We start from the raw sequence: 20073 nt of genomic DNA on the forward strand, positions 1-20073 counted from the left end.
CTCCGAGAACTTTTCCACCACCTTGATGACATCTAACCCCTCCATAGGTGAGGACATCGATCTCAACCTTGTGGCTCTTAGCTTTGACTCTTGGCTAACTACAGCCATAGATGGCATTGCGCCCCTGTCACCCAAATGCAATACTAGAACATCTCCTTCTGCACCACGTTTTAATGAACAGTTAGCAGCAGCCAAAAAGCATTGTAAATGCCTCGAACAAGACTGGAGGAAAGATCACAGAACGATCAGCCACTCCTGACTCAAAGTAACCATAAAACAGTATCACAAACTCATTAGACCCTCACGTAAAGAGTTCTATGCCCTGATAATTTATTCAGCAAGCAAACCCACAAAAAAAGTTTTTTCTCTACTGTCATCTCTCTCCTAGGTGACGTCCAGGAGCGGCCATAACTAATTAGTTTTTTGCAGCTAGACTGTAGGGTACACTGTTCCCTGGCCCACCCGGACAGCTCCTGAGGGTATTAACCCTTTCAACTCTGTCACTCTTCACGTGCACAACACTTCACCCTGCTTTTTCGGTCCTGAAGAAGCGCCATGGATCTTTGAGACCATACAGGCGCAAAACATGTCGACCTCTTCCACATTGTAGTTACCTGGGGCTCATTAAGCCGTATGAGGTAACCCTTAACCTACATCACCCTCCAAGAGGACCCACTCCACACACCCACATGCACCAGACGGCTTTTTGTCTAAAAAGATCTCCGCCAAAGCGACCTTCGAGGGACCCGTGGGGCATTGCAGCGCCGGCCCGACGAGAAGCAAAACACCTATTTGATGAAGCATGACATCCTTCGGGGTGTGTAAGGGCATCAAGAGACAAGAATTGTTCTTCCCTCTCACAAGTGGGTCCTAACAAACCTAGGATTACTTTAATCTCCCTCTCTGCTTTCCGTGATCTGTCTTCTCCGCTCCTTTCCCTCTCTCCCCCTTTGTATCGAGTGGGCGACTAATTGCACCCTCGACTGGAACAGTGCCCCCCCTTTTTTGATTAAAACGGTTCACGTTAGGAGCCTGAGCACTGGACCTAAACTGGTTTCTGGTCCCCCCTCTTTGCATGGATACAGATCAGTGTACCTACCAATCTTTTTATATCACAAGAAGTGCTAAGATTTTACTATTAGGACATGTTTTCCTTACAAATGTTGATTTCTTTGTATTGGGTATAGATATTAGAAGATTACATCAGCATATATTACTTTACTATTTCAGTTTCTCGCTTTAGAATTTTACTCAGACCATAAAGATAGACAGTTCCTATGTACCATCTTTATCAGAATTCATAGTTTTTTTATCACCTACAATGCCCTACATACTTGCAATTTGTTCTGAATTCTGAATTTTTCCAGAAGACACAAGCAAGAGGTATCTTGAGAGTGTATAATCTAAACACAAATTATCTGTGCTTTGTCATACTTTAAGTCCAATCGCCTTAATTCTCAGTTACTTCTGTCACACTTATTCTTAGTTGTATCAACAAGAGATGTGTAGTTCCTACAGGACAGGAAGTCGAAGGGGAATAAAGTATTCCAATCCAGACTTCAACCTAGTGAAAGTAAGTACACAAGGGAAGGGAATCCCTTCAGGGTGGAACTAAAACCCTCACACACCCAGCAAGCTAGGTGTCATGCTTCATCATCTGGGTTCTGCTCCTCGTCGGGTCGGCGGTGCAATACCCGACGGGCACCCATACAGGGGCTCTTTGTCGGAGATCTTTTGTTCCCTGCCGTATGGTGCATGCGTGTGAGGGCCCGGGAGTGTAGATGTAAGTGATTTAAAAGAGGTTGGTTAATCTGAAATAGGAGTTTATTGGCTCAGTCAACCTGAGTCGATCTGGGGCGCTCTAGACACTTGTAGTACATCCGCACTTATTTTCGGATCACTGTCCACCATCGGCACACGTCTGCATATCTCGCATGTGACCACTTCGACACGCCCAATTACACAGGGTTCGGGTGCGAAGAAATGCTAAATCTAAATTCAGGCTCACACTGAGTTAGAATCGTCCACGTCGATTCACTACTTTTGATCGTAGCCTCTTGTTATAAACCAATCGGGACTTGCACATCTCTGTCCCACCCCCGGTTAACTGCACCTGGTCAACCACAATACAGATCAGAGTACTATTGCACACGAGAGGTGTCACACGCTCAAATTAATATGTTCTCGTGATACTTAGGATGGAGATCTCTCTCCTGTGACTTTGTGGTTGTGATATCTTCCTATGCCTCTACCTTTCCCCATAACACCATTATACTTTAGGGAACGAATGTGTTTCTCCCCCTGTGGACGCGCCATGCACCTGATGATGAGCTCTTTATAACATGATATGGTGAGTCCATGCATAACCATGACTTTTTTCTATAAACTTAACAAGGGTTTTGCTTCCAACCAGAACCTTGCTGTGCTGCTTGTTTTAACCGTTTTTTACCTTGCCCTACCTTGTCTTACGTCATGTATTTATTAATTGATTAGGAAACTGGTAGGAATCCAGTACAATTTACAATCTGGAGTATATTAAATTGATCACCACTTTACTAAACCAGTGGTGATCTACTTTATTCCCCTTCGACTTCCTGTCCTGTAGGAACTACACATCTCTTGTTGATACAGTTACTTAGGGCCTATGTGTAGGACCTCTATAAAAATAGCCCACCTTTCACTCTCCTTCCCTTTGTTGAACACACTTATTCTTAGGCCACAAATACACATGAGAGAGAAGACAAACATAAAGGAAAGGTTCCCTCTCTCTATAGGCTGATGGTATAATACTGCCATCTTTGAATGTAATTGCGTCTGGGGTAAGAGGTGTTCTGTAACCCTTAGGGGTTTTGAGTTATAACAACTGTGTTTTTAACTTTACAGACGGTTTGGGTGTAGAGATTTAGCTTTTTGGTCATTGATGTACAACTTGCCATTTTCTTCCCCCTCTATGTAGGGATTCGGTTAATACCAGCATGGTACAAGTGCTTTCTGAATATAGACTATTTGTGAGGATCGGGTACCTAAAAGACTCAGATGCCGGAGCATGGTGCAATAGCAGCAGCAAAGAAAATGGAAGGGAATGGGCGATAGCTGAATAAAACAGCTGAAAGTGCTTGAGACAGAGGCAACAACATGAAAGTATGGAGAGGACACTTTGAGTTAAAGTTGTGAATCATCAATATACTGGTGGACAAGAGGTCATGCTTAGAAAGTGAGGAGGGGCCCCATATAAAAGTTATAAAATCAAGGGGCTAGACTAAAATGACCAAAATAATCTCAACTCTCATAAGTCTCTTAAAAATAATTTGCAGCTTTCCAAAATAGACAAGATAGAGGCTATTGGAATAAGTGACAATAATAAAACAGCCACATTCCAGCCAAAGTCACAAGCCAAATAACCAAAATGTGAGCACTCATCTCTGGATCGTTTTGTGGTAATCTGGGGTGCTAAGAAGCATAACAAGTCAACGAACAATCTCATGATTATGTCAGATGACCCTAATCTTGCACATTGGATTAAAAAGGAGCAATGCACTCTTCTTTCCTTCACTACAACCACTAGTGATCACACACAATATGACATGGGAGAAAATAGTAGAAAATGAGAAACAAGAGTGGGATAACAGAGGAAACAGAACTAATAGATATCACTTTGCTGGGCTCACACAGTCACAAATTGAAAAGGAGATCTAAAGACAAAGCATCTAAACTACAACAGTGAAATTATATATCTTTAAACTACGTGTGTGTTACCAACTCTCTGTTTTGTATATGAACGAAACCTTTTCTGAAACTAAAAAATATTTATAAGAGCACTTCCGCCTCTCTTGATTCCTTATATAACTGCACTAATTAATGTATCATTTGAATCTGGAAAGGTTTCTCCAGGCTTCGAAAAAAGATAGATATTCCACTGAAGAAAGCCTAACTTGGACTTTTTTGCACCTTCCAGTTACCGTCTATTTCTCTCCTACCTTTTTAGCAAAAATGCTGAAAATCTTGTCAACTCTCAGTTGATGAAATTTGCAGAAGACCATAAGGTTTTGGACGAAGCTTAGTCTGGTTTCTGAGAGTCTTATAGCAGTGAAACCATTTTGGTTTCAGTCACTGACCAGATTGGCAAGGGTGTAGATAACAATGTTACAGCTACCTAATATTACTTGACTTGTATGCCTCCTTTGACATGGCGTCTCATCATATATTAATCCAAGGACTGAAGAACTATAGTGTCAGAGGATGTGCTTTGGATGAGCTGACTTCTTGTTTGACAGACCAAGTTCAAGCTGCATCCATACATTACTTTACATCAGATTTTAAAGAAGTGGCCTGCGGAGAGCCACAGGGTCAGCCTTGATTCATACTTTATTTAATATTGATGGCAACCCAGCTGCACTAATCTATTCCTATGGAATTAATTTTGTTTCCTATGTTGAGAATACCCAGCTAATTGCCACCTGTACGGTCCTGATAAAGACGATGGCCACAAGCTTAAAAGCTGGCTGTGCTCGGTTATGATTTGGATGACAAATCTGAATTACTAGTATTTGGCAATCTTTCTGGCTGGCATGTAGATGGCCAGCAGAACTTGGACCATTTAACCCTCTCGAAAGAATACAAAAAGGAGATTCTTCGTACCAAGGAAGATTACTTCTCTAACAAAATTCTTAATTCGTCTAATAAAACCAGAGAAATTTTCTCCATAGTGAATGACCTTTCTAAACCAGACAGGATTATGCTGAAGCCAGCCCCCACACAGTCCTTCTGCTACTCCCTCAATTCTTTCTTTCTTGAGAAAATTGCCTCTATCAAAGCTAGTATTCCCTCCTCTACTCTTCCTATATCCGACCCAAACACTTGTCAGAATGTATCTCAGATGGATCAAATTCTCTTGATCTCAAAGGAGACCTTCCTCGATCTACTTAAAAAGGTTGGCTCTGGTTCCCCTACTGATTGTTGCCCTCCTCATATACTTCGAGAAGCTTTTACTATCTGTCCTGACCCCCTCTCTCACTAAACAACTCACTTAACATGGCATTGTCCCTGACATATTTAAGAGTATGGAAATCGTCCCTATCCTGAAGAAACTGGGTGCGGATCTGTCAGTCTTAGGCAATTATCGCCCCATCTCCCTGCTGCCCTATCTGGGTAAAGTTCTAGAGGCTTATGTGGCAAATTGCTTCAGTTCATTTGTTGAACACTACCAGATCTTGGACTCTCGTCAGGCAGGTTTTAGACCTGCCCATTCTACTGAATCTGTCATACTTACAGTCTTGGATAAATTCAGAAGAGGAGCCGATAGTGACATCCCCCAGGCCCTGGTTCTCCTGGATTTGTCAAGAGCATTTGACACGGTCGATCATAACATTTTGATTGACCGTGTCAGAAATGCCGGGATCCTGGGTCTGTCATTGAGATGGCTTTCCTCCTTCCTTAGCAACCATTTTCAAGCAGTACAGCTTGCTAATGTCTCATCCAAAAAGAGGGAACTGACTTGTGGGGTTCCCCAGGGTTTCTCCCTTTCTCCACTACTTTTTAATTTGTATCTTTTTCCTTTAATTTGATCTTTGAGAGAAAGAAGGATTGGGACGTTCAACTATGCTGATGATCTCCAATTGGTGTTTGACATCAATTCATCAGCATCCTCAGTACTCCACTTTCAAACTACTATGATCTTTATAAGTGACTGGATGAACAAAAACCAACTCGAGTTGAACCCTGACAAAACTGAGCTGATTCTCAGAAGTGGCTCTGCCAATCCTTGGCACTCCAACTTCTGGCCATCCTCTCTGGGCAACTCTCCGGTGCCTGCAAGCTCTGCCAAAAGCTTAGGCATTGTGATTTCTAATGACCTGTCATTGAATGCCCAAATTGGTTCAGTGGTTTCCGCAAGTTTCTTCCAACTGCGGAGAATAAGGAAGATTAGTAGATTTCTGTCTAGGGAAGCATTGACCATGGTTATTTTAGCCTTGGTTATCTCCCGACTGGATTATGCTAACTCTTTGTATTGTGGCAACCAAGCTGCCAGACTCATCTTTCACCAACCAAAGTGGCAGCATATGACACCTATTATGAAAAATCTACACTGGCTCCCCGTGGCCAAGAGGTGTGCTTTCAAGCTGGGATGTACTATCTTTAAAGACCTTCATGGCAATAGCCCAGCTTTCATCTCTTCTAGGATTCAACAATATATTGCCTCCTGGGATCTGTGCTCCTCTCATTTAAACCTGCTAGTCACTCCCTCTTTTAAACGCAAGAAGCATGGAGGCTCAAGATTTGCAGTTTTAGCCCCACAATTATGGAACTCTCTCCCCGTGGAGATGAGATTGGTTACGTCCTATGCACAGTTCAGAAAACTGCTTAAGACTCTATTGTTTGACCAATCATATGACATTTAACCTCAGTTTCCTGTTATCACCTTTCTGCCTCCTTAGTGCCATGAAACCGCTTGGTGTACGTGCGCTTTATAAAAGCTTTATAAAACCATCACTAGTGCCCTATATAATTTTGGAATCACTTTGATCCAGATCCATTATTCAATAAACTATTGTGAAATAGATTTCTTGCCTTGAACATCATTAGAGGAATTTTACCATTATTACCAGAGCAGGAAAGGAAGGCTGCGGCCCTGGAAGCGATTATCTCGCACCTCGATTACTGTAACTCATTTTCTGTGAGTCTCAGTAACGAGCCACTTGCAGGGCTACCACACATTCAGAGTGTGGTTGCTCTTTGTATACTTAACCTCAATAAACATTCATACATCTCTGGTCAGTTAAAATCTACACTGACTTCTTATTACAAATGGCTGTGAATTCTAAGTATTGGCTCGGTCATAAAAACATTCATCACCCCCCGGCTGACTCTCACTACTTGGAAGGATTACTTAAGCCTTGTTAGGTTTTGTGGACAATATTAGGTTTATGATGACGTATATAGTGGAAGCTATTCATGACGTATATAGTGGAAGCTATTCATGACGTATATAGTGGAAGCTGTTTATTTCAGTTCCAGGATGCCCATTTTTGTTATCTGGTTGCATTCTATACATCATAAATTAATAAACAAATAAATAGATACATAAATAAATAGGTCACTAACAACTTCCGCACTAGCGGTAGTATAAGAATCTCTGGCTTGCTATATATGCTTCTGCTGGAGCGGGTGATGCAAACATTTTGTATACCCACTCCATTTTGCATGTTTACCAATTAGATTAATTAATTAATTATAATTGAATTAATGGATTGAAGTGGAAACAATTAATCAACCTTATTAATGACTGACGTGGACGTGGGGTTGCTTTGCATGACTTTATTAAATCGTATACTAAATTCTGTACGCATACGAATGATAGACAATTAGAATATTGCCTGATATATGTCGCTTTTGTGATGTATTCGTGATTTGTGCTTTATTTTGTAAGTATAAACCCGCTTGAGTGTTGCTTATTGCTAGATAAATACACACACATATGGGTATTAGTGAGGGAATAACAATTATTTAGTCATTTCTATGTATTAATTACGTTTTGTGTTTCCTTTGCTTAAGTTGACCATTTGGGCCTGCCACAAAATGGCTGCCTCTGGTACCTAACCCGACTGTCAACGCTGTATGAGGCTTGGGTGAAGTGCGCCTGTGCCGACGCCAGCTACAGTGGCCTCGTCATGACCCTAACCAGACTGTAGCCTTCAAGGTTATCCTGGGAAACAACCCAGCTTTTCAGAAAGAACAATAATGGGCTTCTAAAAACCGGAACAAGCAAGAATAATGACCTCAGAGACATTATTTTGGTGGGAATCCTGTCAGACGATTTCGATTGACCAGTCAGAAGATTTGAAGACCCGTTTTTGCTACAATTTGCCAATGATTTTTACTATAAATTATGGTAGAATAGAGAGGTTGGTGCAGGTTCGTTTCTGGCCTCTCGATTTCCTGACGTTATGCTGACGGAGAGGACGGTGACACTGCAGGACAGCTGTTTCCCTGAATCTTTGACGGACTGAATTAATGCCCAAACTCCTGATGAACTGAATTTACTAAAATTTGATGGGCATAGATTTGCGAGACTGCCAGATTTGACATAGAGGACGACAATTAGCCAGAATAGGTAAAAATGAATGGCAACTTGAATAAATGAACGATTTAATTTGCATTATTTAGATAAAGGTTGAAATTGAATAACTACAGAAATGAGTTGGGTTGTTTATTCATTGAAAATGTGTTAACGAAAAGGTTAATTAGAGAATAAGAAATCAATCTAAACCTGCAACTAACTGATCCATCCCGATTTATGAGAGGAATACTAAAGGTGAAGTTCAGGGCCTAATGAGTATCAGAAGGTTGTATACATTTGTTACTCATTTGGGTAAAAAGTGGTATTTCCTTTCATGCCAGCGTTTGGAAGATAATCGCCTCCTAAGAAACACAGATTGATGGTGAGTGAATGTTGGTGCTATGGGCCCAATCAGCGAACGTATGGATAGTGTGTGTATGTGAGATCTTTGGTCTGTGACGGAGGGAGGGATTTTGCACTCCACGCTGGAGCACTTCTTCTGTTGATTCCATTCTAACAGTCTTGATACTAACGGAAAGTAAGTGAAAAATCCTTAATACTTTGGGAACCCCTACCATGGAAACTTATATAACTTGCCACATATCATGGCTATCTTACTGCCCATAACATGTAGATAAATACATTAATGATGAGTAAGAGGTATTGTTGCTTCACACAAGAATTCAAGTTTAAAGTCTATATCAATGTTCCAAAAAGTCTCCAACTATGAAAACAAAAATGTTACCAAGCTAAAATCTCCGGCAAGGTTCGTTCAAAGTTCATTCCCCAAACATGTCGGCTTCTGTAAATGCAGCTCTCTTCAGCAAGAACATAAGTTTCACAAACACAAATGCAGTGGCTTAGGAAGGGGGGGTGCGGTGGGCGCGGGCCGCCCCAGGTGTCATCACTGAGGGGGGTGACAAAATGGCAAAAATATGTGTTTTAAACACATATTTTTGCCATTTTGTCAAGCCGTGGGTGACAAGAAATGTTCCGCACCGGGTACAACCTGACCTTGCTACGCCACTGCACAAAGAGTGACCCCATGAAGCAAGGTTTCTGCCTGCAGCAATATAGCAACTTGATTGCTTACCAAGGATGACGTGTAAAATGACGAAAGTTATACCTGGCTACTCAATTTGGCCACTGCCATTTCACAATGTGTTCTCAACAAGTGTATATGTTTTGTACTAGGTGGCACTGGCACTGTGCGCATGCTACCAACCCTTTCTAGGCTCCTACAATTTCAGTGCAGGTGGGTCTTGGGCACAGCATCCCTACACTCACTGAAAACATGTCTTCACACCAGTTTCCTGGCAGATCATACCGAACGAGAATTGCACAGGTTAAATTGCATAACTTAAGGTCAGAATTCTGACACCTAGTTTCCAAAATGACAGCAAACATGACCACATTTATGCTTGTAGTGTTCTGTTTGAGTCAGATCTACTACATCCATATGCAGGTGGCCTAAAGCATTGTTTCAATCAGGTGCTTATAAAGAAAAGATGATGTAGATAGTGTTATACACAGAAATTGGAACTACAAATACCTTATGAAAAGATTTCAAGGCAAAGAGAGCAGGGAAAAATAATCCCTTATAGTGTTCAATAGAGAATGATTAGAAGAGAGGTGTAGAATCATTCGACCTCTTTATCATGAGAAAGAGGTGAATAACTTAAGATTCCCTGATGGAAATGGCCCAAATTCTGACCACTTACCATGAAAAGATGCAATTGATGGTAAATCATTTCGACATCACCACTATCCAGTGCCATCCAGAAGGGCGACTATCACTAATTCGCCCCCTGGCCAGATAGTAGCCCAACTAAAAAAATCTCAAGGTAGTTATGTGCATCTGTTCGTTGGTGTGTCAGATCAATGGTGTTGCTTCAGCAGACAGGCCAGGAAAGGTACATTTAATAATAACTAAAACTGCACTTGACAAAGAGATCGAGACACTCACAACTTGAGATTCAGCTAGTGTAAAAAGGACATGGAATTTTATTTTCATTTAATTTGTTTCTGAAGAATAGGTGGTGCTAAAGCGACAACCAACTTCAAAATAATATAATTCAGATCATTACATCCCTGACCCATATGCCGATTCTAACTTTTACCTTCAAGTACATATCACCTTAAGATACCTTTTTGAATTGCTTTCATTTTAACAGTAACTGCATTCAGTGCTTAATTTATAAAAATAAATAAGTGTTAGGGCCCTCTTCAGGATTCCACCGCAGCTTGCAGTACCCAGTGCCACTGTCAGCACTTCCAATGACAGTACCTACACAACTACTAACCATCACACTGCTACACGTGTGACAATTCAGACTGTTCAATGCCCCCAAAGAAATTGGAATGACTTGGCAGCAGGTATTAGTTGTTTTAAATGCATACTGAAATAATACTCAACTGTTGTTCTGCTCATCTTCAAATTACGCAAACATCGCCACCATGTGGCAGCTTTCAAAAGTACCCATGTTGACAAATTAGTGCCGGTGCTGAGCAACGGAAACCACCAGCTCAAATTAAGCATTGACTGCATTGTTTTTGCCCGTTTTACTAATTCGCAATTTATTGAATATATTAAACTAATCAAGATAGATTGAGATAGATAGTAAAATATTGATGACATAAATATTCTGAAAATATAGAGGATGCAAATATTGACTTTACATACTATGTATGTAAAGACAAAAATATCAACAATAAATATGCAGAAAACCAAAATATGGTCAAAAAATAGGAACATATATTGAATTTTAAGTATTATAGTATATTAACTTGAAAACATGCAATAACTTTAAAAATAATATTACATTTAAAGAAAACGTACTTACAATAAATATAACAATATATAAACAAGCACTAGCAAAGCTATTCAGCCTGGCCTTTCACATAGCTACAGTACCTCAAGTATTTGCTAGATGTCCTTCTTGAGTCAGAAGCAACAGCAGGAAGTCTTTAACAAGTCTGAAGTCCTTCAGAACTTTACTAGAGGCCTAGCTCAAGTCAGAAGCAACTACTTAACCAGTCTACCAGTCTATCAAAAAAGCTGCAATATCGCAAGTTGTTACTAGCTGTCCCGCTTGAGTCAGGTGCAAAATCTTCAAAATTATTACTGGAGCTGCAGTTCCTCAAGATGTTACTAGAGTCACTCTCAAGTCAGATGCAAGTGCTCAAAATGTCTATCTCAAACTTGGGGGGGGGGGGGGGAGGGGGGGAGTGGCTTCAACCTAGCAATTTGCATATACACATTAACTACTCCAATGACTTGTGCTCATTTTCTGTATCATAAATACATATAACAAAACGTTTTTATAGTGAGGAGTCAGTGTTGCAATTTACAATAAATGTTATGACTAGTTAGAAATAGTTGAGGCCACCCTACTATACATAGGACTAGTTGTTACTGGGAAGTAAAATTGCCAACAATGACATTTTTGGGCAACTAATTTTAGATGTATTTATACATCTGCAAGGGCAACATGCATTAACACAAAGTGAAAGGATTCATTGGCTGTAGTGGGCTTGTCTGTTGATCTAGACTTTGTGCTGTGGTGGTAGGGAACATCACCTGAGTGACATCTAAAGAGACCAATGGTGAAAGAGTGTTGATGAGAGCCCCTATACATGTATATATTTTTGTATGATTTTTTGGGATAGCATGTATGGATTTATGCATGTGTACTGAATCTGATTAAATCATTATTGTGGTCTCTGCTTGTATTTAAGCATTGTGGATGATCACTAGACCCTTACATTTGGTCATTGGCACTACCAAGGGAATTTGATCAGTGGTCACTATAGTTATTATCTCTCTTTCTTGGTAGTTTGGCACTTCTGGAATTTCCTGCACTAGCACTTTGCAAGTAATCTTTGTTGAGTACTTTATGTCCACAAGAGCATAGGCCCATATATTTGGTAATAAGGTGGAGGGCTTTATTTGCCTTTTAATGGCATTTGTACTTTATGCATTTTTCAGGAATTGCACATGCCTGTATTGCTTTTCTAGGAGTATTTGTATTAACATTAGTTAGTCCAATTTTTAACTTCAGGCAGTAGTTCCACAAAGGGCAATTGACCATCAGTTACTATACAATCCCTCTATACCAGGTGTCTCCAACCTTTTCTGTACTGAGAGCTACCTATGTACAATGAAACACATTGAGCCCAATTCACAAAAGTAATCGTAATTTTACAACTTTCGGTATTCACAAAAGGCATTTAGGAGTAATAAAGTTAGAATTCTGTCTTAAGTTTGTCTTAAGTTTTGCTCTTAAGACAAAACCCTAACTTAAGTTAAACATATTATATATGATAATTCAACCATGCAAAACCTTTCTAATTTAATAAACTGGGCTGCACACATGTGAACTACTCAGAGGTAGCTGGAGAGCTACAGTAGCTCACAAGCTACTGGTTGCAGTCCCCTGCTCTATGCACTTTATAAATTCCTTGTACTAGCACTTCGTGGAAACTTTTTTGTCCACTGCTGCATGTGGCCATTAGGGGGCCTAATTTTATATAGTCTATTCAATGGCTACAAGGGCGTGGACCTTATGAATTTATCGGAATCCACGCTCTACATATATTCAGTAATGCATCGGTTTAGAATGCTTTTAGAGGAGCAATCTGTTTTAGTATGGTTCACTTTGTTTAAAATGGAAGGCAGTTAACTGGTATAAAGCACTAGTAACGGCATCCAATAATTTGCTTGTATTGTGAACAATATCTTATTTTATAATATTTAAAATTACCGACGTTTTAGTAATCACCCAGTGTATTCATTAGCTTTTCATTTTATAAATGATATTATAGAAAGTTGCTTGTGTTATTTTTACAAACTTCTAAATTTGTATTTTGTCACGTATTTTATGGATTGTATTTCCAAGCCCAAAAACATCATATAAAAAATAAATTATAAAGTATACATAAATAAAAATACAAAATAATCATAAATACAAACACTAGAAATTAAAAATGAAAAGAACAAAAAATGAAATAGAAAATAAAATGATACTACAAAAATATGTTAAATAATAATTTACATTAAACTAACTTATAAAAAGAAAAAAATATATATATATATCTATCATCAGTAGGTAGTTTTAGTTAGAATCATGTTTCTATAGAAAAGCGTATTATGACTTGCCTTTAACTTCAGCACTGTTTGACGAATCTTCACGAAACTTGTTCTTTACCACTGCTGAGCTGTGCTAAAGTACATGTTCTTCTCCTCCAAACATGGTAAAACTGGTGTATACACAATTGGCGAATTTACTTATAAGTACCTTGTAAAGCGGAATACCATATAACCAGGGCCTGTAAATTTAATACTACTATTGGGCCTGAAGCACTGATTGTGGCTCCCACACAAGTAACCTTTCAAACCAATCTCAGGCCTGTCTAAATAATAATTTACATTAAACTAACTTATAAAAAGAAAAAAATATATATATATATCTATCATCAGTAGGTAGTTTTAGTTAGAATCATGTTTCTATAGAAAAGCGTATTATGACTTGCCTTTAACTTCAGCACTGTTTGACGAATCTTCACGAAACTTGTTCTTTACCACTGCTGAGCTGTGCTAAAGTACATGTTCTTCTCCTCCAAACATGGTAAAACTGGTGTATACACAATTGGCGAATTTACTTATAAGTACCTTGTAAAGCGGAATACCATATAACCAGGGCCTGTAAATTTAATACTACTATTGGGCCTGAAGCACTGATTGTGCCTCCCACGCAAGTAACCTTTCAAACCAATCTCAGGCCTGTCATTGCAAGGCATGTGTGTGCAGTTTACTGCCACTTCGACTTGACATTTAAAACCTTTGTAAAGCCTGAAACTCCCTTTTTGTTACACATAAGTCACTCCTAAGGTAGGCCCCAGGTAGCCCATAGGGAAGGGTGCTGTATAAGTAAAAGGTAGAACATGTACTTTTAAGTTTTGCATGTCCTGGTAGTGAAAAATACTTACATTCATTTTTCAATACTGTGAGGCCTACTCCTCTCAGAGGTTAATATTGGGAATGTCTTAATACACTTTTAAGCTGAAATTCCTGATTAGAAAAGAGTGGCTGTATCATATTTAATGTCTTTGGAATGGTAATGATACATTTTAAAATTAGATTTAACATTACTATTTTAGAAATGACACTTTTAGAAAGTGGACATTTTTGTGCTCTTATAGCTCTGTGTGCCTGCAGCCTATTCTCCAATCCTCTTCTGGGGTGGGTGACACCTACACTTTGTGCATTCCTTCTAAACAGCCACAAACACCAGAAGGTTAGGTGTGTCTGAGCACTCATCTACATTCTGACGCCTCTTTCTGGGCAGAAAGGGAAGGAGGAGCGGACACACCAGAATTGGTAGTGCCCTGTTCCCACAAAAAGGGCTGCTCACCCCCTAATAATAGCCTGGAGCCAGGGCTGGGTAGTAAAGTCCTGTGTGCACTTCAAAGACCCCCACTTCAAAGGCACAACTGGGTATACGTACTGGGTCTCTGAACCCCACCAAATGACACAGTTCTGGATCTACAACTGGAACTGGTCAGACAAACTCATGTATTCCTGTGCCTAGTTCACTGCACGTGGACCCAGATACTTGCACCAGAGAAATCGACAGATCTCCTGTCTGCGTGTACCAGAACCAGCACACCAACCCTGTTGTGGGAGTAGAACCCAGTGCATTGCTCTTGGAACCAAAGCATCACATCCAGAACCACTGCTTCGGAACCAATGCATTGCCACCACTGCGTGCAGAAGGTTGATGCATTGCCCTCCAGTGTGGATTAACAAGGTGCATTGTCTTCAGAACCGCCACACTAGGTACCGCAGCTACGCTCAACAGACCCGATGCATAGCTGCCACTGTGTGAAGAAAAACTGACACATCATCTCAACTGCAGGCCCAACAGATGCATCGCTTTTCTGGACCCTGCATCTCGCTGTTGCGAACAGGATCAAAGTACTTTGTTCCACCAGCCTGCGTGGTTCTGGTCCTCGGACTGTGCTCCATCGGGGTCGGCTTCAACTATTGACTTTGACCCTGTCCAGCATGACCAGATAACTGCCATTGGCTCATAATGCCTCAAAAAGCTAGAACGATTTTTAGTCTTTAAAAATTCAGAACTCAACTTCTATTTATTGGATATTTGTCGTTTTGGTCTTGATTGATTTATGAAATTATGGTCTCTTTTTCAAAATGAGGGTGTAGTCTTTTTGTGGTATTTTCATTGTGTTACTGTATGCGTGTGTGTGTGTTGCACAAATACTTCACACATTGCCTCTTTAGATAAGCCTGACTGCTGTGTGCCAAGCTACCAGAGGATGAGGAGAGGTTATAAAGTGGTGGTCCCTACTTGGCCAAGGTGCATACCTCTGCCATTTAGAGACCCCATTTCTAACAGGAAAGTTTTTGCTCCTGTTCTCCTTTTCATGTCCACAGTCCCAAACTTGGGTGCACAAATCCAAAAAGGAACATTGTCCATTTCATCAGCAATAACAGGATACGCGTTTGGCCCCTGTGTCCTGTACAAATTTGAGAAGAGCTAAAAACGACCTGGCAGAAGATCCTCGAAATCACTGGCTCGTGTGAGGATTTAGGGGTCCAAAGGGCCCCGCCCCCATTTGTTAAAAAAAAAAAATCTTTCAAAACTGAAATTTTGCCATGGGATTTGTGGATTGTGGGCCAAGGTACTTGAACATCTGAGCAAAACTCTGAGGTTCGATAAACCTCAGTCTGTGTCTTTGGACCACAAGCAAGAGATTTTGGACCCCTGCATTGCCCTCCCCCTTCTAGGATTCACAGTACTGACTGCAGGTGTGTGAACCCTGATTGGAAACTAGATACCCAACAAAAGCAATAAAATATATGTTATAATGAAAAATAATTAAAGGGGCCAACCTCACTGCAGATGGCTGCAGGCTGCATGCAGCAGTGGCTGGTTGGCATGTAGCGCCTTGTTTATGGCTAGGGTCTGCAGCGGACAAGCAATAAGATCTACTCAATAAGAGGGCTACACAACAACAAGGCTGCGTCCTTTCCTCAATACTTTTTAGCCTGTCTGTGGCAGACATGGCAATTTCCCGGTCCAAGAACAGATACTGCCCTCAAAACTAAGTAGGAGGCCAATACAGCTCGTAACGTTTGGAGATGACACTGTAATTTCCAACTAAACAGGTACTGGCCTCCAACATGCATTGAATCAGATAGCCATCTATTTCTCCAATAATAATCTGTCAGTAAATCATGAGAAAAACAATATTGTGTGCTCTGGCAAGGCATCAAAGCAAACAAAAGAAGTTGATGGATGGAGTGCTGAAACTTTTCAGACACTCACCCCCAGTCACAGATCTGGGTTGAATCCATCATCGTTCTTTAGCTCACTTCACCACCCCAGTTCAGACACCGCTATATTCAAATCAGTCTTGACCCTGTGTCTCATGGGAACAGCCCAGCCCGAACTGCCAAGCCATGTCTTCCCTGGACCAGAAACAGGCATCTTGGGACCGGTTTTGGACTAACAGCCCTCATCAGCCAGGCTAGCTTGAATCCAGTGTCAAAGTGAACAAGGGACCCAGACCCTGCCAACTTAGGGCGAACAAAGCAAACACAAGGAGATGATGGACGGAGCGCTGAAACTTTTCAGACACTCACCCCCATTCACAGATCTGGGTTGAATCCATCATCGTTCTTTAGCTCACTTCGCCACCACAGTTCAGACACAGCTATATGCAAATCAGTTTTGATCCTGTGCCTCATGGGAACAGTCCAGCCCAAACTGCCAAACCATGTCTTCCCTGGACTGGAAACAAGCATCCTGGGACCGGTTTCGGGCTAACAGCCCTCATCAGCTAGGCTAGCTTGAATCCAGTGGCAAAGTGAGGAAGGGAGCCAGTAATTTTGTTATGACTGGGCCGAGGACGAGGGAGGTAGAGGTAATGCCCTGATTACTTATCTGTAATCCTCAATATCTCATTTTGTTATGACTGGTTCGAGTACAAGTAGGATTAGGAGTAATAGACTTATTTTGTGAGCGAGTTTTCAGGATAACTGAATGTCAAAAAATAGTAGTAACCTCCCTCATCCGGTCAAGCCTTGACTACTGTAATGGTCTATATGTTAATATGCAGCAACAACATCTGAATACATTGCAACTCTTGCAAAATACGGCAGCCAAACTTCTAACAGGCATACCTAAATTTAAGTCTGTAAAAAAGAAATTATAACTCTCCACTATCTTACGATTAGGCAGCATATTAGTATTAAAGCCCTTTGCACTGCCTTCAAGGCACTACAGGACTGTGGCCCATTCGTCTTCTCAGACAGAGCTTCAGATTGTACACTCCTGACAGAGCCCTTCGCTCCTTGGCGAGCTACCTGGGGGCGCAGAATCTTTGTCATCTGCACTGCCAAGGCCTGGAATCAACTTGCTTTTCACATTCTATCCTCTCCGGATTTTATCTCTTTTAGGAGAGCACTGAAAACATGGCTTTTTAACAACTAAGCCAATCTTAGTCATATCCTGCATTATGCCCATAGATATATGGAGCTAATGCCAGGATACCCCTGGGTAACCGTTGCGCTTTATTAGTTCATTTAACATAACATAACCCAGAATTCCACCTCACAAAGGCACAACCTTTGCAGTTTTGGACTTTTCTTCACAAATATTTGTTTCCAATGGGTTCAAAGGATCCAGTAGAGAGCTCCCGGATCCAGAGATTTAGTTAATGAAAGTTTAGAACCAAAATCAAGGCGTTCTTTTGAGGTGATTCATTGTATTTGTTCTTCAAATGTTTTGTGATTCCCAAGATGAACACAACCAAGAACCCTGTGCACCCAGCTCATGAATGCCACCCTCAGCCGCTCCTGGATTTTGTGTCAAAAGGGCACCGCACTCAGGAATTCTTTAGCCCATACTTAAAACTACAAGTCCCAGAATGCAACGTGAATTGGGCTCAAAAGCCAAAACTAACCGAGTGTGCGCTATAGCACTTTGCACGAGACGAATATGCCATTTACTCATAAATCCACGGAAATAACATAAAACAGCACACATCAGCAGAATTAATTCTACAACTACGTCTAAAAATGACGCGGGTTTTTGAAGAATCTAGAAAAGACTGCTTGAAAACCGGAAATAGTTACGTTACAATGACAACAGTCCAATGTAGATAGGTAGAATAGATTTAAAAAAAAAATAAACCTCACTCAAACGATTTGCAAGAAGAATCAGAAAAATAAATAACTGACGTTGATAACAGAAATCTCCGGCCAAAATGCATATGTATATGCTACACAAACGCAAACGTGTATCATCTTATAGGGAAACGAGCTTTATTAGCCTCCCATATTAATAACGCACAAAACAAGTCTCTGCTCAGTCACACGTATTATTGTTTTACTTACCCTTTGAAGCAAACATGTTTTTACGGATTTATTTCCCGTGTTACTGCGCGCAATAGACCCGTGACAGGTAGAGAGAGGCAGGAGGGTGCGACGATCACACAATCGGCGAAATCAACAGGGTTAGTCAAAGTTACATTCCATAGAGTTCAAATGGAGTTAAAGTTTGGATTATTATTACCATAACAACAGTAACTCGATCCTCTCTACGCTGCAGGTAGGTAAAGCAGGCCTGTGAGCTGCAGTCTTGCTTTAACCCCGCCCCTTCCTCGTGTTATTTACATACCGCAGACTTCACTACCCAGACTGCACCGCTCACAGAACAGCTAACGCTTGGTTTCAACTGTGCCCAGCTGTTGCGAATTGCGGACGTTATTTCTGACTCTTTTAGAAACACTGACAGGCCTTGGCAGAGCCAATAGGTCCGGCCTTTACAGAGCCAATAGGTCGGGCCTTTACAAGCTGGCGCTAAGGTTAAGATTCATTTTTTATATCTTTTGTTGTAAGCCTACCCGACAAAAATAGAAAGATGAAAAAAGAAAGCATCCTGCTGGTACAGGTGCCTCTTAACAGGCAGTGGGAGCAGTTAGGTGTACAAACTGTGTGAGTTTTAATGCACAACAAAGGAAGATATAATTCTTACTGGTGCACCGCAAGGGCCCTCTTCTCTTCGAACTAGTGTTACCTAAAGACATTGAATAATCACTCAATCCCTCAAAAATGTCTAAGCAAATTTAAAAAAAGGATAACAAATGAAATGGAGAAGTATTGGCAAAATACGGGCACACATGCACACGCGCACACAGCACTCTCTTTTCTATACATTACAGACTGGCGGTTGCCACTCTGTAGTTATAGTTAGGGTTACCAGAGATAGAAATTCCTTGGATCGTTTCCCCTTAATAACTTTGCGCCTGTTTGACAACACTCCATGAAACTTTCCAGACCTATTCTACCTTCTACATTGGTGGACAATGTTAAATTTTGCGGCGATTGGTCAAAAAAGTTGCAAAGAAAGGGGGCATCCCAAAAAGTGTTTTGTCCCTAATACATTTTTCATAGACTTTTATATTGGACGTAGCAGCCAAACGGCTAGTCGGATTTATGTCAAATTTGGCAGGATTGTAGATTATGGTGTGCAGATGTTCCTTTTTGGGGTTAGAGGTAATGTGGGAAGGTATCTTTTAAGTTATAAGGGCATAAATCTTAGTGATATCTGTTGTCATGGTATTTTTGAGGTCATTTTGTCAATCTACCATGGTATTTGCCAATAACAAGGCATTATATGATCTTCCAATGACTACCTTTACATAATTGAAAGGCAGCCATGTTGTTTTTGGTGCAATTTGGCTGTGTTCTGGTTTGGGGCATAAAATATATGTAAGTAGTCGGTTTTTATTATTTTTCCCTACCTATTATCACATCATTCAAGTGGCAATAGGTTGGGAACAATTATTACAATGTTTTATACATTTAAAAAAAGATTACGGAGGTACTAAAAAATTTATAAAAAATTAAATGTGTTTACAAATTAAAAAAAAACACTTTCATGCACTATATTTGACTAATATGGTGTACTGTAGTGTATTTTATAATG

The 20073-nt window shown here is 40.6% G+C and overlaps 1 protein-coding gene across 1 annotated transcript in view; it reads right to left on the bottom strand.

The window, feature by feature from the left end:
* The window catches only part of LOC146821852 (spermatogenesis-associated protein 7 homolog), a 1028728-nt gene extending 1010016 nt beyond the window's left edge, over positions 1–18712 (bottom strand). The window contains exon 1 of the mRNA XM_085609389.1: positions 18480–18712. Coding sequence (XP_085465515.1) covers positions 18480–18495 — 16 coding nt within the window. The 5' untranslated portion in view covers positions 18496–18712. The remainder of the gene's footprint in view (positions 1–18479) is intronic.
* Between the last annotated feature and the right edge of the window lie 1361 nt (positions 18713–20073).

This window comes from Triturus cristatus, chromosome 6 (genome assembly GCF_964204655.1).
Source record: "Triturus cristatus chromosome 6, aTriCri1.1, whole genome shotgun sequence".
Classification (NCBI taxonomy): domain Eukaryota; kingdom Metazoa; phylum Chordata; class Amphibia; order Caudata; family Salamandridae; genus Triturus; species Triturus cristatus.